The 27,504-nt window shown below is 39.3% G+C and overlaps 2 protein-coding genes and 1 pseudogene across 5 annotated transcripts in view; 2 read left to right on the forward strand and 1 right to left on the reverse strand.

Annotated features, from left to right (window-relative positions):
- LOC127411220 (60 kDa lysophospholipase-like) overlaps nucleotides 1–27,504 on the reverse strand; it is a 164,278-nt gene that overhangs the window by 66,285 nt on the left and 70,489 nt on the right. The gene's annotated exons all lie outside the window — the stretch shown is intronic.
- LOC127411242 (ADP-ribosylation factor 6) lies at nucleotides 7–7,271 on the forward strand. Of its 3 annotated transcripts, none has more exons than XM_051646659.1 (2): nucleotides 7–149; nucleotides 332–7,271. In XM_051646659.1, the coding sequence occupies exon 2, from the start codon at nucleotides 959–961 to the stop codon at nucleotides 1,484–1,486; it is 528 nt and encodes a 175-aa protein (XP_051502619.1). In that variant the 5' UTR covers nucleotides 7–149; nucleotides 332–958; the 3' UTR covers nucleotides 1,487–7,271. The 3 variants fall into 3 exon arrangements, with proteins under 3 accessions (XP_051502619.1, XP_051502620.1, XP_051502621.1); XM_051646660.1 differs by having other exon boundaries at nucleotides 83–149; nucleotides 275–7,271; XM_051646661.1 differs by having other exon boundaries at nucleotides 128–149; nucleotides 279–7,271.
- LOC127411223 (piggyBac transposable element-derived protein 4-like) lies at nucleotides 9,139–23,003 on the forward strand (annotated as a pseudogene).

Genomic DNA, 27,504 nt, shown 5'->3' on the forward strand with positions numbered 1-27,504 from the left:
ATTTATTATGACAGTTGGGCCGGCGCAGCCATTTCCGCTCCCTCGCGCTGACGTAGCCAGATTCACACTGCACTCGGCGGTTGTAAGTCGGCTGATTGTTGGAGTGGGCACCGGGGTCGAGACCGCGAGAGAATGGTCGGCCTCCGCAGGTAACCGAAACATACTTAAAATGAATGAGAACACATTGTTAATAAGTATATTTCGCATATCCTATTGGCAGTTTGTGTAAAAGCTATGTAGTGACTATTTTCTATGGGTTGTTTGGCCGGCTAAGCTAGCAGGCTAAGTCGCTCTTTTCTGGCACTCCCTCTGAGTCTCTCTTGTCTCTCAGGGGCACGTGAGACACAATCCGAAATCGGGACGGTTGAAATCGATGCAGCTCCACTTCAGACGTTCCAGATGAAAGACCCACCAGCCGGCTAAAATAACTCATCACTGTCGAGCCCCTGAACGTCTTCGGCTGCTATCCGGTTACATTTTTGGGAGGAAGGAAGTGGAAAAGCCCTCGAGACAGACATTCACACGCCAAGAGGAAGTCTCGAAAGACTGCAGGCTCTTAAAGAGGCCTCGCAGTACTTGACAACCCCACAGGAACAGCTCTGAAAAACGCTATTTACGTCTTATTTTTCTGGATTATTATCGAGTTGTGGTGCTTTTCAAACAGGGATCACCCCGCAACTGGAGAAACAGCTGAACAAATCGAGCTTTGACCTTTCGTAAGTGTTCAGTACTGTCACGTAATCAGCAGTTCAGTAGCACAAATCGGTTCACTGTTATTGTATGTTCAAACTGACATTATATACACACTCTGTGATCTTGTTTACTTCCAAATTTGACATTCCTCCAAGGTAATATTAAAGAAACAGTCCACATAGTTCTGTTGTAAGTCAACTGTCTTGATTGACTCATCATACTTTCAATTTTGGAGGGAAGTAACCATTTATGAACAGTTTACAAGATGGGGAAGATGCTATCGAAGATATTTGGTAACAAAGAGATGAGAATACTGATGCTCGGACTCGATGCTGCAGGGAAGACCACCATCCTTTATAAACTGAAACTGGGCCAGTCTGTGACCACGATACCCACTGTCGGTTTCAATGTGGAGACGGTCACCTATAAAAACGTCAAGTTCAACGTGTGGGACGTCGGTGGCCAGGACAAGATCCGTCCCCTCTGGCGACATTACTACACAGGCACGCAAGGGTTAATTTTCGTGGTGGATTGTGCGGATAGAGATCGCATCGACGAGGCCAGACAAGAACTCCACCGCATCATCAACGACCGTGAGATGCGGGATGCCATCATTTTGATTTTCGCCAATAAGCAAGATCTACCGGATGCCATGAAGCCGCATGAGATCCAGGAGAAGCTGGGACTGACCCGCATCAGGGATAGGAATTGGTATGTGCAGCCCTCTTGCGCGACCACCGGCGATGGACTGTACGAGGGCTTAACGTGGTTAACGTCTAACTACAAGTCTTAATGACAGCGATTGGCACTGACTGTTTAGGACAAATAAACTCAGTATGGGGCAAATCAGATGTCTCCCAACAAGTATTCATCATATTTTGACTTACAGTTAACATTTTGTTTTGGTTTGAAATGACCCTTAAAAATTTATCTCTTTGAAACGTAATGAGTTTGGCTTGCTTTTAATTTTCTGTGAATTGTGGCAAACACTTGTCACTCACCTTGGACTATGGCTTAATATGACAAAGCATTCCTAAATGAAGATTCTCTATATATTTTTTTCCTCGAAAGTGTAGGTTTTCTATCTTTGTTGTCTTCAGTTCAAGCTTCTTTCTTTGAGAGTTTGGGGTTTTGTCTCCAACAAACGGTCCATCAGTGGTTAAAGACATTTTATACTGAGATGTGTCAAAAAAGCTGTCCAGGCATCTACTGTAGCAAAGCACAGTTTTGCTGAGGAGGTTGTAGCATACTAACTGTAGGTAGCTATGTGGTGTAACGGGTGTAAAACCATGCCATAATTATGATATCACTCACATACAATGATAATCAACCTGTAAATGAGACCATGAAACATTTTATGCAAAAAAAATCTTGGGCTATAATTTTGGATGAAAGAATTGCCATAGAGATAAACTTAAACTAGCATAATCAAACTGAGTGATGTCTTGTGCTCTCAAAAGGTTGCTGAAAGGTTTTTGTCTGCATTGCAATGTAGCTCAAAACAAGTTAAAAATAAGAGATTAGATTTACAACCAAGTCGAAAAGGATGCCATTTGTAGCCCCATTACCATTTAGGCTAAACGCATTGACCAGATTGTTTTTCACTTACACATATGTCTCTAAAATGTGGTATTGTTACATTCTTACATTTCAAGTGTAGTGCCTGCGGTAGAGTGGACTGAATTTTTCATTTTTGAGAGAAATGCTTAATTCTGTTCATTTCCCCTCTTTGCTTTACTCATTTCGAGAAATGTGTACAGAAACACCCATGTAATTACTTCTTCAAATTAAACTTAGTCATTTTAAAAGCTTTAGTATGTTCTTATTCTGACCAGTTTGATGCTGTCTTCCAAGAATTTATGTAAGGGGAGTTTCCACTGTCATTTATGAAGCCAAATCAAAGTCAGATGAAAATAAGGACATTCATCTCGCTTTTTAAATTTTGTTCTGGGTAGTGCACTTTACAAGTAGTTTATTCTCACATTTAGTGAGTAGTTGCGTTGTGGTCCATGTGTATTTGCACCATAAGAACTCTGGAATCCATGGTAGACAAATTGGTAAAGAATGTGCATTGGGTTTAATGTTTGACCTCTTCATTTGTTTGCACACAGGACATCTTTCTAAAGGGGACATGTTAAACAGCAGACTTGTTTGTGAGCCTGTTTATTTGGTGAATGATTCATTGCATTAATTTGCACAGGAACAGAGAGTACGGGAATTTACAGATCCTCCCAAGGTCTAAGTTCTAATCTCTAATCTAAAATAAGCTCTATCAGCACTCTGGTGTTTTGAAGTGGTATGTTGGAAACAGGTCCGTTCCATACACCCCCCCCCCCAGCAAATTTTGCTTTAAAAACAGGATGTCTCCCGCTTGCTCTGTAAAGGCTGCACAGCTGCTAAACCGTTGCATACAGAGAAGAGTAATGGGCGGCCGGTGCTGGACGGCACAAATGCTGCTCTTGCTGACACAGCTGTAAATAACAAGTGCTGTGCTCACTTGTTGATTTGGTGCTTTGAGCGCCATCTTGTATGATTGTTAAACCAGTAGGCCGCTTTTCATCTCCCACACTCGGTAAGACAGTATTCAAATCAGTCCAAGCCACAAGGGCCACATAAGCTGCTCCCATTGCCAGAAATGAGCTGATTGCTGACATATTAACAGTTGTTATGAGAGTTTGTATTTGAGCAGCAGAATTTTCATTTTTACCGAAATTGTAGTACACTTGCTTTTAAAAATAGAGGGAAAACTGAGTTTAGAAGTGAGACTACAGGTTTGCCACGGTCTTGGAAAACCTGAAAATTTTCAATAGTGTTTTCCAGACCTGGAAAAGTCGTGGAACTGGAAATTAATCAAATATTTAATGTCATGGAAAAATAATCGAAATGTTTTATAGTGAATCTACATTTTTGTGCTTTGCTTTGTTCTAAAATATTCTATTGGCTAGATCAGTGTTTCCCGACCTTTTTTCAGTCATGGCACCCTTTGAGAATTTACTAAGGGGGCTTTCACACTGGGCACGTTAGTTGCAGTCCGATTCCGAGTGCGATTGTTCCCGGTGCCCCCCGCAGCATTGGTCTGGTTTCATGCTAACTTGATTCTATTGAACCCCTGTCCATTTTTGTTTCTTATGTCATCCCAAACATGCATGGAGAACACAACGTGACTCATCATACTTTTTGTTTTTTTGTTATTTTGGTGCCATTATGCACAGCAGAGTGAATGACAACTGTGTATATGTGCGCTTCATGGTGTAACTCATCAGATGTCTAGGGGAAGGTGGCTTGCTGCTGCTCGCAAACTGCGTTTTTTGAGGAGACAGCTGATTGCAAGGAATTCATTTGCATCTTTGTTTACACTGCACGCTTACGTTCGTGTCCAGTGTGATGTTATCGCCACTGTCATCTCCTGTTATACCCTGTATTTATAACCTATAATAGTATTTATAAGGTGTATAGACAGACAGACAGACAGACAGTATTTATAGTGTTGTATACCATTGTGGTGTCATTACTTTTTTGGGACATTCAGGAATGTATGGATCCTCGTGTGTTGTCGAAACTAATGATGTCGTCATCAGCTAAAATGCATGCGCAGAGTACTTTACTTCCTGAATGAGTGTGCACCCGAGTCCGAGTTGCTTTCACATTCACGCGAATCGCGCTCTAGTTCCATTGCAACCGAACTCAGACCACCTCCTACAGGTAGTCTTGGGTGCGCTCCCCGGTACGTATGACAGCTTTCACATTACCAATGTTTCATGCGAACCATGCTCTGTCTCGAACTAAACTGCCAGTGTGAAAGCACCCAAGGTCAGAACTGTGAATTGGATATCAGGTGACTGTCACACAAACTTTATTCTCATGGCTGCATCTTATTTTATAATCTTCACAAGTTCCTTGGAATTTAGGGTGCTGCATATGGATTTATTAATAACTTTGGAGGTCAAAAGTTCAAATGATCTCATTCTTTCCCTCTTTCTCAGACTCGCATGATGTTTCAGCAAAAGCCTTGTGCAGACACCCTTGGAACACTAAAACAAAGGCACAATAGGACATAAGGCGTGTTTTGCTGGAATATGCCCGTTTGTAAGTGCTTAGTGGTGTGTGTATATAGAGGAAAACAGGTGCTGTTTGTGCCTGATCAGCGTGGTTAGTGGACAGGGTGAACTCCCCAATGGACAATGAATAAGAACAGAAATATGTTTGCATGGTAACATCCGTGCTGCAGTTTTAAGCTGGTTTAAAGTGCTCACTCTTACAGTATGAGGAAGTTTGACCGTGTCATTTCAAATAGCACACGTTGGACAGTTTCACTCCCACTTCAGTTCCATATGGAGTGTTTTACATTTAAGCACCTGTGTACACTTTTAAACCTTAAATGACTTTCGTTTGCATCTCAAATATGATTTATATTTCATAAAGCAGCAATTTTCAGAACTGTTGGCTTATAGAAAACCGTTTGTTTGAACACTAAATCGAAAAGTGCTTTATTTGGTACACTAGTATTTGTTTTAATTCTATTCACTGTCCAGTCATTGACAATCTATGTAACTTGCATGTGTGTGCGTGCTAAGGAAGTTTTAGTGCAAAGCTGGTCTCTGGTGATCTGTAAAGGGAAGTGGTCAGTGTCGTCAGGCCTGGCTGTGGGTGGTTGGGTGGTACTGGTGTAGCTCTGCTGCTGATGGTGGTGTTGAGCTAATGACACGTGTGCTATTAGTAGTCCTCTCTAGTATGTATAAAAGGGTACAGAACACTTTAAACCCCACAGAACAAACACCTTGCACACCTTACATTTGACATTTTGATGCATGTTTTTTTTTTTTTTAAATGAAAACATGAATGTAATTCAGACCCAGTAAATGTATTGCTTTTGCAAAAATAACACTTCTGATCTGTAATGTTTAGTGCAAAGGAAACAAAATATCCAATAATAATCTAGAGATTAACATTTTAACGGCCAAAGTTGGCTTACCAAATACATCTGAATTTGTAACAAAACAAAAAATCACACCCAAACATAATAACTGTTGGTTTTGGTGTATGTGAAGTTTCCTTAAAGGTGCAGTACGTAAGATTCAGAAACCCTTGTTTTTAATGACACCTGTGGCCGTTAAGTGAACTGCAGCCTGTTGCTCGTGATCGTGCGCACTCCATAGGGACCAAAACAAAGAGACTGAACGTGATTCACCGGCATCATGATGACAGATAAGGTAACATAATTAAAATTAGACAGTTATGATTGTTTTACTACAAACTTTGAGACTGCATATAATATTTGACTCTCCAGTGCTGGAACAGGGCTAAAACAAAGTGTAAATATAGGTCTGACTATGCGAGACTGTAGGGTACGTTTACACGACAACGATGTAATAAAAACGGAAAAGTTTTTCCTTTTGCGTTTTTGAAAAGTTTCGCGTACAGACGACAACGTTGTCAAAACGATCTCCGTTCACACATATCCCCGAAAACTACTAAAAACGCTGTATTATGCATGCCAGGCCAGTAGTTGGCGATGTCACATGCGCACATAAGCATTTTTATTGCTTTAATCAATATAACATGACAGTCAAACCAGCTGAAAGCTTAAGAAATAAACTAAAAGAAAAAAAAAACTAACAAAATGGTATATCGACAATATACAGAATTCAAAAGGCTATAAATTATACAATATACAATGCATATAATATTAAGATTCAAAAGGGAATATTCAAGGCTTTCTTTAGCGCTTTACTGTTTTTTTTACTCCTTTTAACATATTAAAGTTATACTTCTATTTTGAAGTGTGAAGTTTGGTTTCTGTGATGACCATTTACATTTATGAATTATTTTTTTTCCATAAATCAACAATAAATGTATAATATACCATGCTTTATGTTCAATTTTACTATCAAAATAAAATGAAACATCCTCTTTCCTTAAATGCATATCAATACCCGTATTCATCTTAATAAAATATCCTAAATCACACCAGAACATTTTTGTATATAGTCAAAAATGGGGTGTACAATGCTTTCAATTTCAATGTTACAAAAAGCACATTTTAAATCAATATCTTTTCTAAATCTTGCAATAACTTGTTTAACAGGGTAAATCGCGTGAATAATCTTAAACGAGACCTCATGAATCTTATTGGTCACACAATATCGTCTTGTAATTTTAAAGATTTCATCCCAATTAATATTTTGAAATTGTGCATTCCAAAAATGTTTGGCTGATGGAGCTGCACAATTTTGATAGGTTTTCCTAAGATTTGATAGATTTTTTTTTTATCTGTAATACTTATACCTTCCAACCTATCAGTAAAGTCAATATTCCGTCTTGAAACAATGTTATATTTTAATAATTCAATAAGTTCAAAAGGTATAGCATCAATCACAGTCATAAATTCCTTAAAAGATAATGGGAAGGAATATTTTCCAGCAAATTCAGAGTGTAAGTAAATTACCATTGCTGTTAAATAGTTGTGACACCAATAAAATATCTTTTTTAAACCAACTGTCAAAAAGAAAAAAAAAAAAGAAAATATTTATTTCTGTGCTTAATGTATTTATTGTTCCAAATTAAACATCACATAAGCATTCTTCCACAGAGCGGTGAATACAAACAATGAAGATGGCGAAAGCATCGAGCAATTTTGTCTGAACGGGCGATGAGGTTGCTTTTTTACTACAATTACTTTGCTGGAGAAGCATCAAACTCAAAATCTTGAGCATCACAAACACAGTCCTGTAGTCCACCATTGTAGTTTTGAATGTCTCGCGTATTATTTTGAAGTACTCGCGCTATTGCCTATAGACTGAACACGTAATACACGTTTTTGTATGTTTACACGGAGATAATAACGGCATCGTTTTCAAAAACTTGCACTTTGTAACCCGTTTTCAAAAGTTTGCGTTTTCAGGCCCCAAAACTCCGTTGTCGTGTAAACGAACAGCCAAAACGCATAAAAAGTTTTCAGTTTTTAGTTGAAAACGTTGTCGTGTAAACGGCCACTATGTCGACGTTAGCTAGTTAGCCAGCTTTATCAATAGCTGTTAGCTAAATCTGGTGGATGATGACAGTAGCTGTTTATAAAATCGACTGTACATTATAAATATGTTGACACAATTCATTATTGATGTGATTCCATCACAACTGTCATTTTGATATATCGATGCACTATTGTTTTATAATTATAGATTGTATATATTTTCTGTATAACCAAATTACGTTACACTAATGAATGGGTCTTTTTGCATTATCTTGAACTTTGTCTAGCATTCAATCAAATGTATTATTGTAGTTTACCTTGCTGAATAATAACAGATTAACATTATGTCAGTTACTGTGAATCAGCATAACTGATTTTTTTTTTTTTTTTTTTTGAATTACTCTGAGTTTGTGTAGGAGTTGGTGTTGTGCTGGGAGCCGGACGTTTGCTGGATTCCATCTCTGAGATAACGTTACCTAGTGTTGCAGTTTGTTGTCGCTGTTGAATAGCAGAAGAGAAGCACTGATACAAGGCTCTCGGGAGCGCGCATAAATGTCACATCCTTTGGATTTTCCCAGCAAAAGCGACCCGCTCCCTTCGCATGAAAATCAGTCTACAGGCTTTAATAGGCAACCTAAGAAGTCTGGGAAGGGCTCATTTTTCAAGTTGCGTTACAAGACGTTCACACATTGGCAAAAAAAAAAAGGCGAATATTACATGAAAAAAAGTTACATATTGCACCTTTAATAAATTGTGCTACTTATAGACAGTAAAAATCAATACCACACACACACACACACACAGATTCAAATCTGCATCTGAAAAAAAAAAAAAAAACAAAATATATATATATATATATATATATATATATATATATATATATATTAATATATATATATATATATATATATTTGTCCAGATCTTATTAAAAAACAAAACAAAAACAAACTTGAATACACATCTACTATAGGTAAGTCATGTTGATTTTTTGTTTTTTCTAGGGTTGGTCAAAAATGTCCAAGTGGTATAATAAATAAAAGAGATAAAAGTCTAAAGATAAAACCTGAAATTCTTGAAAAATAAATAATAAAAATAAATGGTGTCCTTAATAGTTTAATATTTTACTGTTATAACCTAAAAAATAAGCAATGAAACAATTTTGTTATAAAATATTAATATTTGAAAAACTTTTGTCAACCAAATCAAAGTCAGGTGGAAAAGACCCCTTTAGCCCCCCATGACTGTGTGTGAAGTAAAAAATTTTTATAAATTATATTCTGACATTTGTTATGAAAAGGCATTTTGTTCAGGTCATTTGTAACCCTAAGAAAACTTGATATTCATGACTCAAAAATGCATTATATATACAGTATACATATATACTGTATGCATGTGTGTGTGTGTGTGTGTATATATATATATATATATATATATATATATATATATATATATATATATATATATATATAATAATATTATTATTATTATTACTTTATTTGATGAAACCAACATGGACACAAAGATTAATTTCCTACAAACTCGACACATTTTAAAATACCTTTTTAAAAGATTTTTCATTTTATCACCACAGACAATTGTATTTGTCAATGACCCTTGTTATTGTGTGGCAATAATTGGCCAGGTGGCTTTGTCCAGGTTTGGCCCCCTTCCCTGTACTAACCTAGCATCAGTTTCAATGCAGTGTGATCTTTCCACATTTAATGAGAATAAACAAAAGCTCTCTTATCTCTCTTGTCTACAGTCTAACTATAGTAACTGTAGTCTATTTAAAAAAGACTTGCCTGTGCCAGGATAGAAGGATGGAATAGGAGTCTGTTAACTGTCTCATAATAAGTAAACTGAATGTTCTGAAGAAAAAAAAAAAAAATGCTACACATTTGCTCAGTGAATACTTACTGTTCTCTAGATATGACTTGGGTCCCTCTGTCAATGTCAACCCCCCCCCCCTCCCCGCTTTATTGTTTACCAACTGAAAAACCTCCACAAATTAGTAATTATTATTGATAAAGCCTGATTTCATTCCATATGGAATATTACACTGGTCTTGCTATATTTTTAACAAGCTCCAGACTTGATAAATATTTGAGTAGTATGCATTTCCCTAGCTTGACCTTATCAAGCAATCTCACTATGATGCTCGTTTGCATAGCTTGACTAGGCTGCTGAATGCTAGTTTCGGTTGGACAGGTTTTGTAACTACAATAATTAACATAACTATCATATCATATATGGTTTCTATGTATGCATATAAAACAGTATTTGCTCTGTAATTTGAAAATACCAAAATGTTGAAGTTGAAGGATTTTATTTTCCTAGAATGAACAGATATTAGTTATTCATTGACATAATGCCACGTAAAACATTTACTTCTACCATTGGTGGGCCTATTTGCACAAAAACGTCCCAGATTTAAGTTTAGTTATGCTTTAACCTCAGAACTTGCTTCTGTCCATTCTACAACAAAGACCTGACTGATATTACAGAGATCAGTTGTATTTGGCAGGTTCTTGACTGTGCAAGAACTCTGAAACTCTGTGGCCATTGGGTTCTTTGTCACCTCCAGGATCCACAAGCTGAATATGGTCGGATGGCCAGTTTTAGTGTGTAGGTGATACCAAACTTCTATCATTTGACAGAAATAAGCACACTGATATACTCTCGTAAGTCTTATTAATTTAACAGAAATGAAAATGTACCACAGATGAATGTGTACTGAATGCAGAGATTTGTTAGTGGCTCTGTGTGGTGTTTACATTGAGTACTCTGACCCTAGTGAACTTTAGTTACAGATGTTCTCAGATAACAGTGGTGATGGAAAAGGGAGCTGTGGGAGAGAAACACAGGGGGAAGAGGGAAAGGTCAAAGGCCAGAATTTAGGATCAATATTAGCAATGACGACATAAACTCTCAAAAAAGTCTCTCAAATGTAATAAACGTCTCTTTGACACCACCCTCCAACCCTCAAAAGAAAAGGGATATAATCTTTTCTGCTTATCTGTTATTCGAAAATCAAACTGTTACCATGAATTATAAATGAAGCTGGAATTGCTTTATCTCTGTATTAATAACCATTGTTACCTAATGTGTATGGTTTTGGTCACATTATAAACCCAGTTACCTTTATTACATTTAAAGGAATAGTTCACCCCAAAATGTTTCACATTTGGTCATTATTTACTCTTCCTTGTTTCCAAAAAAAACAAAAAACAAAATACACCATAAAAGTAGTCCATATGACTCGTGCTATATGCCAAATCTTCTTAAGTCATAAGATAGCTTTGTGTGAAGAACAGACCAAAATTTGTCAAAAATCATAATAAATCAAAATTGATAATCCTCTACTGAAGCTGTGAAATCTCAGTTGTAATCGCATTGTAATTGTAAATGGTGCATTGACAGATTGCACCAGGTTTGACGTCATTTACGACAAAACCCATTGGTTCTTGCCAGGGCCGTCGATTTAACATGTTAATTCAGTGTGATTATGTGAAAAATAAAATTAAAAAAAAAAAAAGAAAGCAATTAATCTTGCTCCATGGCCTATATGTAAATTCCACAATAAAAGCACGTTTTCTTACCATCCGAGCTATTCAAGCTTGAAGTACATATGACTTTGTGTTATTACAAGGCAAGCCAGCAGGAGGCAGTCAGTGCACCTCAAACCTCAAAAGCAGCGCAGCCAGAGAATGAGCCAGTAACACAGGAGGACGCATTCTTAACAGCCGAATGAAGCACAACAAAATGCAGGTCTAATCACAGGACTTGGTTTTCAAAGTTTTAACTACTTTTAACAGCTAAATATTTGGAGTTTATGATGCTGAATACCAGTGAGATGCTCCAGAAAGGTCCATACGTACATAGACTGACAATTAAAAATGGCACAGACAGAACACAAGAAAGCTAACTGGACAGATGCCTCCATGTTTATATCAGCATCTCCCGCTGAACTCGTTTAGATGCGCTCCTCCCGCGAATGTTGACTGTGAAGAATAGGGTGGCGGATGCCGCGAATGGGGCCTACCTGGGAGTTGTGGACCCTTAGGCTTCAGTCCATTTAAGCTTGTGCATTAAAGCGCCCCTGACTATGAACCGTTCCAAACTGAGTATGGAAAAGAGCTGTGTAAAGATTCTTTAAAAATTCTTCATTTGTATGAAGGTATCATGGTGGTGAGTAAAAAATGACAGAATTTTCATTTTTGGATGAACTATTCCTTTAATAATTTTTTTCTTCCTCTCTCAATTTCTCTCTTGGCCTATGTTCGGCAGCTGCAGGAATGTTGGCTGGAGGAAGCATTCCTATGGGAATGTTTGGGATTCTTTAGCTGGAATCCTTGAGCGGAAAGTAGGCAGAAGGAAAGTAGACGAATGGCAAAGTGGAATATTGTTGTTTCACTGTTCAGACATGACGAATGGATTACGCAACCAATGAGGTGCCTCCCAGGTGATTCATTGATGGATCTGTGCGAGTGGGAGTGGACACAGATTCTTCATTATACAGGATTGTTCCCTCCCCCCATTGATGATTACTCAACCTGATTCACATTAGCCTTTCCTAGCAAGTTGACCTTTTTAAAACTGGGCTTTCACTGCAACAAACAGTCAGAGCATGGATGCATAATTTTCACTCATTATGATGGAATCGTAAGATATTGTACGACTTGGCTCATCTGAAAGGGTACGACTTTTATTCCCATAGGGTCCAATCAACAAAGAGGATTTCAATATGATCTGATACAATACAGATGTCAAATTTTATCTAGCCTACTATCTAACACTTTATTTAAGACAGGAAGCATCAGCAAACCATTTTGATTACTCATTCAGTATCTTAAAGCAATACAAATGACTGATGTCAGTGTCAGTAACTGCTTCCCTCTTCTTGTTCCAATCTCCAAAGTTATATCCCTGTTAAAATTATGGTTAGGTTTAGGGTTTGGTGAGGTGGTTACACTTTCTGGTTAGGTTTAGCCTTAGCTTAGGGGTTAAAACCAGGCCCGGTTCTGCGGGGGTGCTTGAGGGTGCTAAGTACCATCAAAAAACCTTAGAGCACCCTTAATTGCAGACCTGGGCAAACTACTGCCCACGGGCCAATTTATCATGAACGTTTTTTTAGATCTTTCATTTATCTGGCTTTGGAACCTATCGCGCATACACAAGCTTTTATTATGCTCAGGGTCGCCAGATAATAGATGCAACACCCCAATCAGAGATTTATACATGCACAAATTGGAAATATTTTGCCTTATGTCATACTTAATTTATGCAATCTGGCAACCATGCGAGTGCATGCGCTTTCTCCTCTTTGAAAAAAACCAAATAAAAAACGACTTAGCGCTCAATAGTGTAATATTATGCTCAAAGAAAAGTGTGATGCAGCCACTCTGTGTCTCTTCATGAGGCTGCATGTGCTGTTTACATTTATTGATTTGGCAGACACTTGTATCCAAAGCGACTTACAAAAGAGGAATACTTTATAAGCGAATCATCTTAAGGAGACAGTGGTACGAAAAGTGCTGTATTACAAAGTTTCACTAGCATCAGAATAGTAGTATTCAAGACAGATTAACGTCGTCTTTTTTTTTTGTGCCAAGTTTTTAGTGCTAAGTCTGCGAGCAAACCTTTTCAGCGATGAACTTAAGAAATTTTTTTCATTTTATACTATTATGACGTTATAAATCTTGTCATGAGATCGGGTTATTTTTACATTTATATTTCTTTTATTTATTTATTGATCCCATATGGGGAAATTGGGGTGCATTGGTGGCTGGACGATGGCTGCGCCTGAAACCAGGAAAATGCTGCCTCCAGAGGCTGTATACGGAGGTAGGAAGGGACCAAGGCACTTCCGAATCCTATGTTCATGTTACATCCTGTCTACTGAGATACCTTCATCTGATCCTTTTTTGAAGGCAGCATAGACGTATCCTTCGCTGCCTATCAAATCCCACAATCCTGTGCGCGCAGATCCACAGCAGTTGAGCCGAAGAAAAAAATGGTGGCCGAAGAGGCAGTTGATAGCCAATTTGTGTATACATGTATGTTTTTATTCACTTTTTCCAACTTTTCCATTTCTAGCGAGAAAGTAGTATTGTAGTTATTAAATATACACTTGGTTATCGCCAAAACTCCTGATTTTGTTCTAGATTATTAGACCATTCAGTCCAACCGAACCACAATGAAGCAGACGCGTTACCTTTAGTGGACACCAGGTGGCGATTATCAGTTGCTGGTATCCTAGCAACGATGTGACATTATGCTGCCTCAATAGCATGTCCGAAACCAGTTTCTGGAGGTACCTTCGTACACGAACGCTGTCTGTTCAGTCATTGACTAACAAGACAGCTACCTTTGGTTTCAGACACAGCCAATAACACTGTACACACTGCAGAAAGGGCCATATAATATAATGCAAAAACAAGAAGTATGTCTGCTAATTTGGGTAGGGATACTTTCAGTTCTAACTCACTCTGGTTAAAGGGTGTAACCCTAGGCAGAGTATAGACCCACCCAGCAACGTACTACAAACTCACCCAAAGGCCTGTTTGATTGACACGTTGCTGTGGCAACCATTTTGCAAGACTCTTATTGTAAAGTGTGAGTATGTCTGAGTTAGATTTTTCTCTTTTTCTCTACTTAGTCTAGCAGTGTGAAATGTCATCATTTGAACTGATAGTTTATACTGTGCATCAGGAGTATTCAATTAAAGTTTCAAGAGGTCCGGTCTCTACATTTCCTTCCTAGCAAAAGTCCGGGAAAATAATAAATTGGATGGTATCAGTAGTCAGTATGGCTTTGAAATGTTTTTTTTGTTTTTTTTTTTCTGTTTTTTTGGAATAGTTGTTATAACTTTCCACGTTGGCAGCAACTGTACTTTGTAAAAAAAACAAAAAACAGTCAAAATAGTCTAGCAGAGATGAGGACACTGGCACAGAGACAACGCCAGAGCAGTGGGGTGTGAGGGATCTTTTCTACCAAAAGATTAGGCTAATAAATTTCATAGAGTTCATTAGTTGAGGGCACTTGGATATTAATATTACAAGATTAACAATCAACATTTGTTTTCCAGCTGGGTGACAGCAGTCCAGTTTTGTATTCTTTTTTTATTCTTTTATTTATTTATTTATTTATTTATTTATTTATTTAACATTCAGATACTTATGTATTTGACATAGGAGTACTTTTGAATGAGAAAATATAAGTTACTTTATGGAGGTTCAGGGGTAACCCCTGAGAGAAAATTTTGAAAATGTAAAAGTCTGAAATGACCATGTTTATATTTTCCTAAAGTGAGAATATAATAACAATAAATTAACAATTTACATCTTAAAAATACTTTCGGTAAGAAAAAATAGTTTTGGTAAGCAAAGACTAATTTCAGCTGAAGAACTTTCAACCTACAGTACTGTTGCAAAATTCATAGTGAGATCAGCCTGGTTTTTGCTGACTTTTTCAGGTCACAATTTTGTTACAATCATGTTTAAAAAGTGTTATAAAAAGCTGAATTTATTTATTTAGCATCTTGGCACATCTTTACTGCTATTGATTAAAGAGTTAGTTCACCCAAAAATGAAAATTCTCTCATAATTTCCTCACCCTCATGCCATCCCAGATGTGTTTGACTTTCTTTCATCTGCTGAACACAAAGATTTGTAGAAGAATATTTCAGCTCTGTAGGTCTATACAATGCAAGTGAATGGGTGTCAAAATTTTGAAGCTCCAAAATCCATATAAGGCGACATAAAAGTACACCAGACAACTCTGGTGTTTAAATCCATATCTTCTGAAGCAATATGTTAGGTAAAGGTGAAATAAATAAATAAATATTTAAGTACTTTTTTTGTTCACTTTCATTTTCTCCTCCTGTTCTTGATGATACACATTCTTCGTGCATACACCCCCTACCGGGCAGGGAGGAGAATTTATTACAAAAATTACTTAAATATTGATTGGTTTCTCACCCACACCTATCATGTCATGTCTGAACACATGGATTTAACCACTGGAGTCATATGGAGTACTTTTATGCTCCCTTTATGTGGATTTTGGAGCTTCAATATTTTGGCACCCATTCACTTGAGGACCTACAGAGCTGAGAAATTCTTCTAAAAATCTTCATTTGTGTTCTGCTGAAGAAAGAATGTCACACATCTGGGATGCCAGGAGGGTGAAAAAGCATGATAGAATTTTAATTTTTGGTGAACTATCCCTTTAAGTCAACGCGGTACTGTAGCATCAGTCTGATTAAGTCTGAGTTTCAGCAGTAACTGTCTTGTTGCTGTTACTCATAAACACAAGGCTACATACCATTGCTCCCCATTTGACAGGAAGTGGTTTATAGTTAGCGCTCTTCCTGTTGTGGTTAAGAACACTGAATGGAGCCATCTGTAGTCACTGAAACCCTGTAGCAGGTCATAGTCATACTGAGCTGTGACTGATTTGAAAGAAGAGTCAAGGGCTAGATCGTTCACGCCTAAAAACTTATGCTGTAATTACAAGCCTTTAGAAATCTCAACCAAAGTCACATGCAAAGACAAGCACTGAGGTGTTTCTTTTCATGTCATAATATTTCATGTGAAATGTAAATACACATGAAATGGTGAAGGGTGTTACACTAATGTTAAGGTAGCATGAATGTTGTTTGTAGCTTGAGAAGATTTTAAGATGGCAAACAATGAAAATTCTGTCATCATTGTTCCTGACCTGTATAACTCACTTTCTTCTATGGAACACAAATGAAGGACTTTTGAATGTCTTTCTTTCATACAATATATAGATACAACGAGCTCTATGCCAAAAGCTCCATCAAAGTTCTTTATATGACTTGTGTGCAATATATTCAAAGTCTTCTGAAGCCAAGCAATAGCTTTGTGTGATGAAAAGACAGAAATCTATGTCCTTATTCATTGAAAATGCCTTCTACCATTGATTTAATTTGCAATGGTTACCATGGTTTAAGAAAACTTGAAATATAACACAAAAGTTGAAGGACATCTGTATGCCTTAATTGACCTATTGCTTTTACGAAGTATTCCTTTAAGAAACGCAGTGAACAAGTCGTCATAAAGAGCGTGTCTACAAATTCTTAAAAAAAAAAAGAAAGAAAAAAAGAAAAGATCTGCCCATGTTAAATCTGCATTCTAGAGTGGCACATTCCACAGTGTGCTACCATGAAAACATAACCCAGTTTAGACATTCATATCTGCCAGTAGTCATCCACAAAGAACCTAGTTTAAGCCACAGACAGGAAGGGAGAAAGGAATTGACTCTTTGCACTGGAATTAAAGATGTAGACTGAAAAGGATTTGAGTGGTTGGCATAGAATACAATATTACACTGAATTGCCAGGCTGTTTTGGCAAGTGCCTTGAGAAGAGGGACCCCTCTGGTGCCAAGCATTGGTGGACTAAGAATGGAGAAAACAGTGTCCATGGAGAGTTATTGTATTATTATATTTTATTTGTTGATTTGCATGCTGTGCACTAACAAAACTATTACATACATTTTAAGTGTTCTCCATAATATGTAGTTCTTTCACCATTAAATCTTTTATTTTGCATTTATTTTGCAAATGTATTTATTTCCCCATAGCCCCACAAAGGCTTAAGTTTTCGCACGTAAAATCTTTTTGAAAATAAATATTTTTATAATTTAGCACAGTGGCCCCAAAAAGCATTTGTACATTACATTTAAAGCTGAAGTGTACCACTAGCATCACCAAACGGAATTGCAAAAACAATCACTTTTTTGTGATTCATAATCAGTGCAAACAGATTCCAGAACATTCCCCATCTTCCATTGCTTGTACAAACAGATAGCCCCACCCCTAACTCACACCATTTTAATAGTGCCACAGTGTTCCACTTTTAAGTGAAATCAACCTAAAAATCTTAGTTACTTAAAGTTGACTGCATATTAAGCTGGGAATGAGAAAGAATTTCAAAATGAATTATTTTATCTGCTGAACACAATAATTTTAAAGGATATGTCGTTCTCTGATTTTTATACAAAAGCAGTGAACAGTAACTCACTTTAAAGCTTAAAAAGTAACCAAAAATGTCATAAAAGTAGTCCATGCACTTTGTGCATCATATGCTAAGTCTTCTGAGGGCAAATGATATAGGAAATACAGTGCATCCAGAAAGTATTCACAGCACTTTTTCCACATTTTATGTTACAGCCTTATTCCAAAATGGATTAAATTCATTATTTTCCTCAAACTTCTACAAACAATACCCCATAATGACAACGTGAAAGAAGTTTGTTTGAAATCTTTGCAAATTTATTAAAAAATAAATAAAAAATAAAATAAAATCACGTACGTAAGTATTCACAGCCTTTGCCATGACACTCAAAATTGAGCTCAAGTGCATCCTGTTTCCACTGATCACCCTTGAGATGTTTCTACAACTTGCTTGGAGTCCACCTGTGGTAAATTCAGTTGATTGGACATGATTTGGAAAGGCACACACCTGTCTATATAAGGTTTCACAGTTAACAGTGCATGTCAGAGCACAAACCAAGCCATGAAGTCCAAGGAATTGTCTGTAGACCTCCGAGACAGGATTGTATGGAGGCACAGATCTGGGGAAGGGTACAGAAAAATGTCTGCAGCATTGAAGGTCCCAATGAGCACAGTGGCCTCCATCATCCGTAAACGGAAGAAGTTTTGAACCACCAGGACTCTTCCTAGAGCTGGCTGCCCAGCCAAACTGAGCAATCGGGGGAGATGGGCCTTAGTCAGGGAGGTGACCAAGAACCCGATGGTCACTCTGACAGAGCTCCAGCATTTCTCTGTGGAGAAAGGAGAACCTTCCAGAAGAACAACCATCTCTGCAGCACTCCACCAATCAGACCTGTATGTAGAGTGGCCAGACGGAAGCCACTCTTCAGTAAAAGGCACATGACAGCCCGCCTGGAGTTTGCCAAAAGGCACCTGAAGGACTCTCAGACCATGAGAAACAAAGATTGAACTCTTTGGCCTGAATGGCAAGCGTCATGTCAGGAGGAAACCAGGCACCGCTCATCACCTGGCCAATACCATCCCTAAAGTGAAGCATGGTGGTGGCAGCATCATGCTGTGGGGATGTTTTTCAGCGGCAGGAACTGGGAGACTAGTCAGGATCGAGGGAAAGATGAATGCAGCAATGTACAGAGACATCCTTGATGAAAACCTGCTCCAGAGCACTCTGGACCTCAGACTGGGGCGAAGGTTCATCTTCCAACAGGGCAACGACCCTAAGCACACAGCCAAGATAACAAAGGAGTGGCTCCAGGACAACTCTGTGAATGTCCTTGAGTGGCCCAGCCAGAGCCCAGACTTGAACCCGATTGAACATCTCTGGAGAGATCTGAAAATGGCTGTGCACCGACGCTCCCCATCCAACCTGATGGAGCTTGAGAGGTCCTGCAAAGAAGAATGGGAGAAACTGCCCAAAAATAGGTGTGCCAAGCTTGTAGCATCATACTCAAAAAGACTTGAGGCTGTAATTGGTGCCAAAGGTGCTTCAACAAAGTATTGAGCAAAGGCTGTGAATACTTATGTACATGTGATTTTTGTTTTTTATTTTTAATAAATTTGCAAAGATTTCAAACAAACTTCTTTCACGTTGTCATTATGGGGTATTGTTTGTAGAATTTTGAGGAAAATAATGAATTTAATCCATTTTGGAATAAGGCTGTAACATAACAAAATGTGGAAAAAGTGAAGCGCTGTGAATACTTTCCGGATGCACTGTATAAGTTATTTCGCAGTGAAAATGAATGCATGAGAGAAGCTGATTCACAATGGCTCACTTTAAACATCACATAAGCGTAAACAGTGAGTCCTTGATTTCAGAGAGCCATAGCAAAGGAGAGTTATGACAGAAATCAAGCTTATAATTGTAAAATAACTTACATTTGGGGTTGTTTCTATAAAAAAAAAAAACTCTCTCAAGGAAACTTCTCATATGACTTTAGAAGACTTGGAATATGACGAACGAGTAGCATGTACTACTTTTGAGTCACTACCAATACTCACTGTATTGAAATCAGTGAATGGGACATCATTTAAGATATTTCTACATTGGTTCTGGAGAAGAAAGAAAGTCATTTAGGTTTTCCTGAACCCTTGTGTTGTCTTAAGGGTCAAAAATGACCCGCCACTATGTTTTCCAGCAGAGAAAACCAGCTAAATGATTTTTTTTTCAACTTGAAATTTGATGACTTGATTAGAGTGACCCCAACATTAGAAAAAGTGAAACATTGCCTTTGTTCATATTTCCATGAAAGCTGTACACCACCAGGGTACAAAGATTGTCTTAGGGTCATTTTTGACCCAGCAGTTATAAAATCATTTACACACCACAAAAACCACGAAGACTTACACAATGAGAAATTGAGATTATGTGTGCTACTGATTGAACTCACACAAAACTAAAACGTTCTTGTGCATGTGCAGCATCTCCCCTCCACGACCCCACACATGACTCAAGTTCACAGACAAAATAAAAACAATTTCAGACAAAATAAACTAAATTTCAGACAAAATAAACATTTCTTGAAAGCATTGTTTACTAATGGGGAATGCAGTCAGAGGCTATAAAGGTGCTGCAAATGATAGTACTCCCAGTTCTCTCTTTGCTAAAGCCATGAGTGCACATTTCAGTGCCCAACAGGTGGTAGATCTGATTTTTTCAGATGTCCAGGAGGAACAAGAGAACAATGATTTAAAAGAGGAGGAGGTATCTGAAGAAGAAGATGGGGAAGAATACAACCCAGAGCACGATGCATCATCTTCAGATGAAGAAGAAATCCCCCAAGCTGAAAGAGAGACATTTTTATCAAAGAACAGCAAAATAACATGGTCCTTGTCACCATATGACAATCAGGGCAGGATGGCAGCACAAAATGTCATAAGGATGACCCCAGGGCCCACAAGACATGCAGTTGCACATGCCCAGGACATTGCCTCAACATTCTACATGTTCATCACACCAGCCATTGAAAAAATAATCCTAGAGATGACAAATTTGGAGGGTTTCCATAAATATGGAGACAACTGGAAAAGGATGGATGAGATTGACCTGCATGCCCACATAGGGCTGCTAATCTTAGCGGGTGTGTATAGGTCCTGAGGCAAGGCTACATGTAGTCTCTTGGATGCAGAGAGTCGAAGGGCGATTTTCCGTGCCACAATGCCACTGAAAGTCTTTCACACTTTCTCAAGAATACTACAATTTGATAACCGTGAGTCAAGACCTTCAAGACGTGTGAGAGACAAACTGGCGGCCATAAGAGAGGTCTGGGAGAAGTGGGTGGAGCGTCTGCCATACCTCTACAACCCTGGGCCTGAAGTAACAGTGGATGAGCAACTGGTTCCATTCAGAGGTACATTTTTATTTTCATATCTGTAATGTAAGTGATTTTCACTGTTTATTTTATTATGTATTGCTGTAATATCATTGATTTATGTGATTGTTTTCTGTGACACTGATACTAATTACTGATAGTAATCTCTTTTGTCAAAAGGTCGCTGTCCTTTCCGGCAATATATGCCCAGCAAGCCAGCAAAGTATGGCATCAAGATATGGGTGGCCTGTGATGCACAATCCAGCTATGCTTGGAAGATGAAAGTCTACACAGGGAAGGCGACCAGTGGAGGCCCGGAGAAGAACCAGTGGATGCGGGTTGTGATTGATGTGACAGATGGACTGAGGGGGCACAATGTCATGTGTGACAATTTCTTCACCTCTTATGAACTCAGCCAGCAGCTCCTGAAGAGGAAGATCACCATGGTTGGCACAGTTAGAAAGAACAAGCCTGAACTCCCCCCTGCACTCCTCGCAACAAGGGGGAGAGAGGCCTTCTCATCAAAGTTTGTCTTCACCCCCACCACCAATCTAGTTTCTTACTTTCCAAAGAGGAACAAGAATGTGGTCCTCCTGAGCACACTGCACAAAATGGCTGAGATCAGTGATCGTGAGGACAGGAAGCCAGCCATCATCCTGGACTACAATCACAACAAAGGAGGTGTGGACAACCTGGACAAGGTGATTGGAACTTACAGCTGCAGGAGGATGACTACCCGCTGGCCCCTGGTCATCTTCCATAACATCATTGATGTGTCCTCATACAATGCCTTCGTGATATGGAACAAGATCAACCCTACCTGGATGCCTGATAAGTGGAACAGGAGGAGGGTGTTCCTGGAGCAGCTGGGAAAGGTACTTGTGACCCCACACATTCAAAGAAGGGAGCACCACCCCCGCACAGCAGCCTCTGCAGCACTTGTGAAAGCTGTTCAGGGGGCTGAATCTTGTCCTGATCCACCTGAGGCTGCAGCTGGGGCAGGCAAGAGGAGGAGATGCCAATTCTGCCCCTCAAAGAAAGACTGTAAAACAAATACTATGTGCTGCACATGTGAGAAATACATCTGCAAAGTCCATACACACACACTTGCATACTGTCCTCCATGTGCTAATTAGAGTTGATTGATTTATGTTCTTCACGTTTTTGTTTTGTATCTATTATCTTATTTTATTCTTATTTATTGTTGCTGTTTATACACCTTGTGGGTGGGGGCAATGGTTCGAAAAATGGGAGAAGACTAGTATTTTGTAGTTGAATTCCTCATTGTACAGTATAAAAGAATATATCACTATGTTGCCAAAAAAGTTCAAGACTGCTATTGTTTCCCTTCAATAAAATGAAACAATTGTTAAAACGATTCAAAACTACTTTCTGCACATTTCTGCTACTTTCTTAGGCTATACAAGTGCTATCTCTTGCTAAACAATTAATGTTTACACCTATGCAGTACCTTTAGCAATAATAATAATAATAATAATAATAAACCTCTACTTTAGTAAAGAAAACAATTATGACAGGTGTGTTGTAATAAAAACGAGAGGTGTCCACTGATTAAATGGAGTCTTTCTGCACTGTGAAGAGGTAAAACCCACATATTCACAAAGTTTATGATGAATGACAAATTGTTTCTTCATGCAAAATAGATCTGGGTTTAAAATTCAATTAAGCTGCTTTATTTTAGGGGTTTGGTGAAGGTGGGTCATTTTTGATCCTTAGGACAAGGGGAGTATACAGAATGTTAAGACTACACTAACTATGGACATGTTACTCTGTGTTTGACAATCCTTTCCAAACAGTTTTGTCTTAGTTTTGAACTGTAATCGTTTAAAATCTAACCTTTATTTTTTTTTTTTTTTTTTTTTTTATATGTTTTGCTTGAAAAGTGTGCTTGTGCAAGCTTCCTTTCAAATAAATGCCACTTGGTTTGAAATTTTGTGGAGTGACATTGATACATATTTAAGTCCAGCTTAAATGTGTTTGCCACTGTACATGTAATCATGTCAATCAGTTACACTTTGTTCTTCAGCCATAAAGCATAATTGTCTCGTTTTCCAATGAATCGGAAGAGAAACTATGTTTTAAGCTGTATATCCCCTGCGGACCTGTCATATAAGTAAAGTGTTGGCAGACCTACAGGTGGAAAACTGCTATACAGAAGCACAACAAATTTAAACTGTCAGTCCTTAAAGGGGAGCATTAATGAGTCGATGGTGATAATATAATCCCTGCAGCATTGTACGCGTGCAAGGATCATTGTAGCTGTGATTATTCTCAAAATTGTTAACAAGTAAGCAGCTTAGAGTAGCAACATCACTTATTTAACAAAATCTTTCTCTAGTGCAACAAAACGCTACATCACTGTTTTTAAGCTATAAGTCACTGGCCCCGTGCCTATGGCTGAATTGCAGCCATGTTATACAGAACCGAGAGCAGTTTTGCTTGTGTGATATTGCTTTAATATATACTGTATATGCTATACACCGATCAGCCATAACATTAAAACCACCTGCCTAATATTGTGTAGGTCCCCCTTGTGCTGCCAAAACAGCGTCAAACCGCATCTCAGAATAGCATTCGGAGATGATATTCTTCTCACCATGATTGTACAGTGTGGTTATCTGAGTTACCGTAGACTTTGTCAGTTTGAACCAGTCTGGCCATTCTCTGTTGACCTCTTTCATCAACAATTTCCATCCACAGAACTGCCGCTCACTGGATGCTTTATGTTTTGGCACCATTCAGAGTAAATTCTAGAGACTGTTGTGTGTAAAAATCCCAGGAGATCAGCAGTTACAGAAATACTCAAATCAGCCCATCTGGCACCAACAATCATGCCACAGTCCAAATCACTGAGTTCACATTTTTTCCCCATTCTGATGGTTGATGTGAACATTAAGTGAAGCTCCTGACCCGTATCTGCATGATTTTATGCACTGCATTTCTGCCACACGATTGGCTGATTAGATAATCGCTTGGGTGATGGTTGGTGCCAGACGGGCTGGTTTGAGTATTTCTGTAACTGCTGATCTCTTGGGATTTTCACACACAACAGTCTCTAGAATTTTCTCAGAATGGTCCCAAAACAAAACACATCCAGTGAGTGGCAGTCATCCACACAAAACCTACCCCACCAATTGAGTTGAACAACAGAAAATGAACACAACTCAATTCAAATTATGTACAAAATATGGTAGTTGTAAGTGTATTATGACAGGATTTATTCGCTTCTTTTTATGGAGTTCTGACAGATAATCTATCCAGGAGCACAGTGGAATTAAATAGCTCTGGTCGTGTGACTATTTGTACCACTCATGCAAAAAAGTCTGCACTGTCATTTACAATTGACAGCTGTGTGCAAAATCCATAAAAAAACTCCTTTTAGACTCTGGTAACAATTGTAACTCGTGGGATTAAATGACAGTGTAGATTACCTGCAGGGTTTCAGCAATGTCTCCAACTTATGCACTGGTTAGTGCACATCAAACTGAGACACTGTCTGTGACAGAACCTTGGAGACAGCAGCAGGGTTTCCGTTACCCGGTAAGTACCGCCGCTCCCTATACCCATATTACGCAGTTTGCGTAGGGCACCAACTCCCTAGGGGGCACCAGAAACTCCACCGTCTGCCTTTACTGGCACATGTTATTCAAGGACATGGTAGCAGTCGAGGAACACAGCCGATCGCCTCGTGCTCACACTTTCGTTTCGCGCTCGCACTGCGCCTCGCAACTTTCATAACACGCCTCGCAGTGCAAGGCAGGTTTTCAAATGGCAGCTGTCTTCCCACTGCAATCAAGTTACAAAGTTCCGAGCTCTATCTGTGCTTTGTGGGCATATTTTACTGCTGTGCTACATTGATTAAATGTTTGGCGCAGGTATCAGCATAATGTCTCCCAACATTTGTTTTCCCGATGGTCAATGCATGCGACATTAGTGGAGTTTGAGCGAATTGACTCGCTTCTCATGAACTACGGTTCCCTTATGACTCAGTACATTTCAGATTGCATTCTTCAAATGTATATGGGGAAGTGTCCTTCTTACATGACCTAGTTGAAACCTCTCAACAATAACGGCAATATTCTAATATTGGATATGGTGTTTGAGCCCCGCCCTTTTAGGTGCAAAGCTGTCTGCTATAAAAGCAGGCACGGAAACACCATTCCTCAGAATTTTCTTCTTTCATTACAGCGATTCCTCTCTCGTCTAGGAGCCCTCTACTACTTTGCCGTCGACATAGCAAATGGGATCTTCACGGCAACGAGAAGACTCTCCGCTCCCCTGCAGTGTTCCGGCGAACATTTACTCCACCTTGATGCTTCGCTGGTGAACGGGCTGCTTCAGCTTCCTGATTCCCCACAGTGCTTTGGCAGGAGTTTTGTATCTTTAAGTGTTTTCACTTGCAGGGACACAACCCGCCATCAAATCAGCATGAGAGTTGCATTCACTGTCTGGGCCGTGCCCATGCAGAGACAGCTCTCATAGAGACAGACTGCCCTCAATGTGAGGGCATGAGTCTCAAGATGCTTCGCTTGCGAATCGCCCTTGTTCTGAGGGACGATTCAGCCTCATGTGCCCTCCCACCCACCTTTTCTGTGACACCTGAGGGATCACACGAGGAGGCACAATGGGGCCGCGAGGTTAAGCAGGATGAATTTGAGGTGGACCTTATGCCGGCACACACCCCGGTTGAAAAATCTCACCTTGATGAATGGTTCATGCAGTCCAGACGCGGTCAAGTGACTGTGTTCCGCAGATCTGCCCCGCTCTTCCCGGAAGTTCGTAACGAACTGACCAAATCCTGGCGTGCGCCCTATTCAGCTCGCTTGCAAAGCGATTCCACTCTTCTCAATAAAGTGGACCACAGGGAAGACAAAAGTTATGCCCAAATTCCCCCCCGAAAGAGGTGGTAGTGGTACATCTCTGCCCAGCGAGTAGCAGGGCATGAAACTCACGCCCCATTCATCTCTCTAAGCCGTGTCAACTAAAGTCCGCACTGGCTGGAAGAGCATGCTCAGCAGTGGGCCAAACTTGTTCAGCACTCCACGCGATGGCGGTGCTCCAATTTTTCCAAGCTAAGCTCCTCAACAGAACAGAAACGTACAAAGATCTCCACACCGCTATGGATTTAGAGCTACGATCCATGAAAGTCACTGCACAGGCCACTGGCAAGCCAATGAGTGCAAGTCACCTGGTGTTTTTAGATCGTCACATCTGGCGGACCCTCACAGAAATGTGTGACGTGGGAAAAGCTGCTCTATTTGATGCTCCATTGTTTTCAGCTGGCCTTTTCGGAGGCTCTGTGTATAGATTTGCTGAGTGCTACATCACGACTCTGCAACAATAACAGGCTATGAGACATTTTATGCCAAAACGGAGCAGTACTTCATAACAACCAGCTTGCTCCATCTCGTGCTAAAAACCCCACACCTGCTGCCTCAGTGCCACCAAATGTCACCGCCGAGCCATTGGTAAAGACACGCAAGCTGTGGCCCAAATGATGGCAAGCCCCACGCCGACGGGAACACCCCCCCAACCCCCCCGTGCAGCAAAAGCACTCCTGATACACAATACTGGTCCCCTCTTTCCCACTGCTGTTTTTCGGGAAAGGAATATTGTTGTTCAAAATGATGTTAAATTTGTTGTTTTCTGTGTCTCACATTAATCACTTGCAATAAAGTTTGCACATTATGCACAACCGCTTCCGAATGGTGAGCGGCACATTATATCATGTATGAACATACAAAGATTGCAAAAAGAGTACAGCGCTCGCACGAGATGCTCAAATTTTTTCAATAAGGACTTTCCCACTTCAAAGCCCACACATTATGCACAACCACTTCCCAATGGTAAGCTCCACATTATATCATGTATGAACACAAAGACTGCGAAAGAGTACAGCGCTCGCATGAGACACTCACACTTTTTCAATAAAGGGCTTTCACACTTCAAAGCCCACACATTTAATATATTGTAATGAATATACAAAGATTGCAAAAAGATTACAGTGCTCATTGCACGTGCACGAGACGCTCACACTTTTTCAATAAAGCATTATGCGCAATGCTTCCCAATGGTGAGTGAGGCATTATATAATATTATATCATATGTTATGAACATACCAAATTGCCCTCTGTCCCATTACGCAGAAGCGTGGTGAGCTCTTACTGGCATTCCGACTGTGTGATAAAACGATCAAACATTGTTATTCGATCCAGTTTGCTCATCTGCTGCCCATTCCAATGGTGTACTGTCTTTCATGGTGCTGTCCGAAGATGTGCTGGTGTTATGAGCCGAAATACACAATCTTCTCGCAAAGAATGTGATTGAGGTTGTTTCATATGAATTAATAAGCCTGCTGTTCCACTGCACGAATATATGGCAAGTCCTCACGGGCGTGTCAGAGCTGGTGTTTACAATGATCGAGCACAATCTGTGGTCCGACCACAGGATGTGCCGGTGTTGCGCACACAG

Source organism: Myxocyprinus asiaticus, chromosome 20 (genome assembly GCF_019703515.2).
Source record: "Myxocyprinus asiaticus isolate MX2 ecotype Aquarium Trade chromosome 20, UBuf_Myxa_2, whole genome shotgun sequence".
Classification (NCBI taxonomy): domain Eukaryota; kingdom Metazoa; phylum Chordata; class Actinopteri; order Cypriniformes; family Catostomidae; genus Myxocyprinus; species Myxocyprinus asiaticus.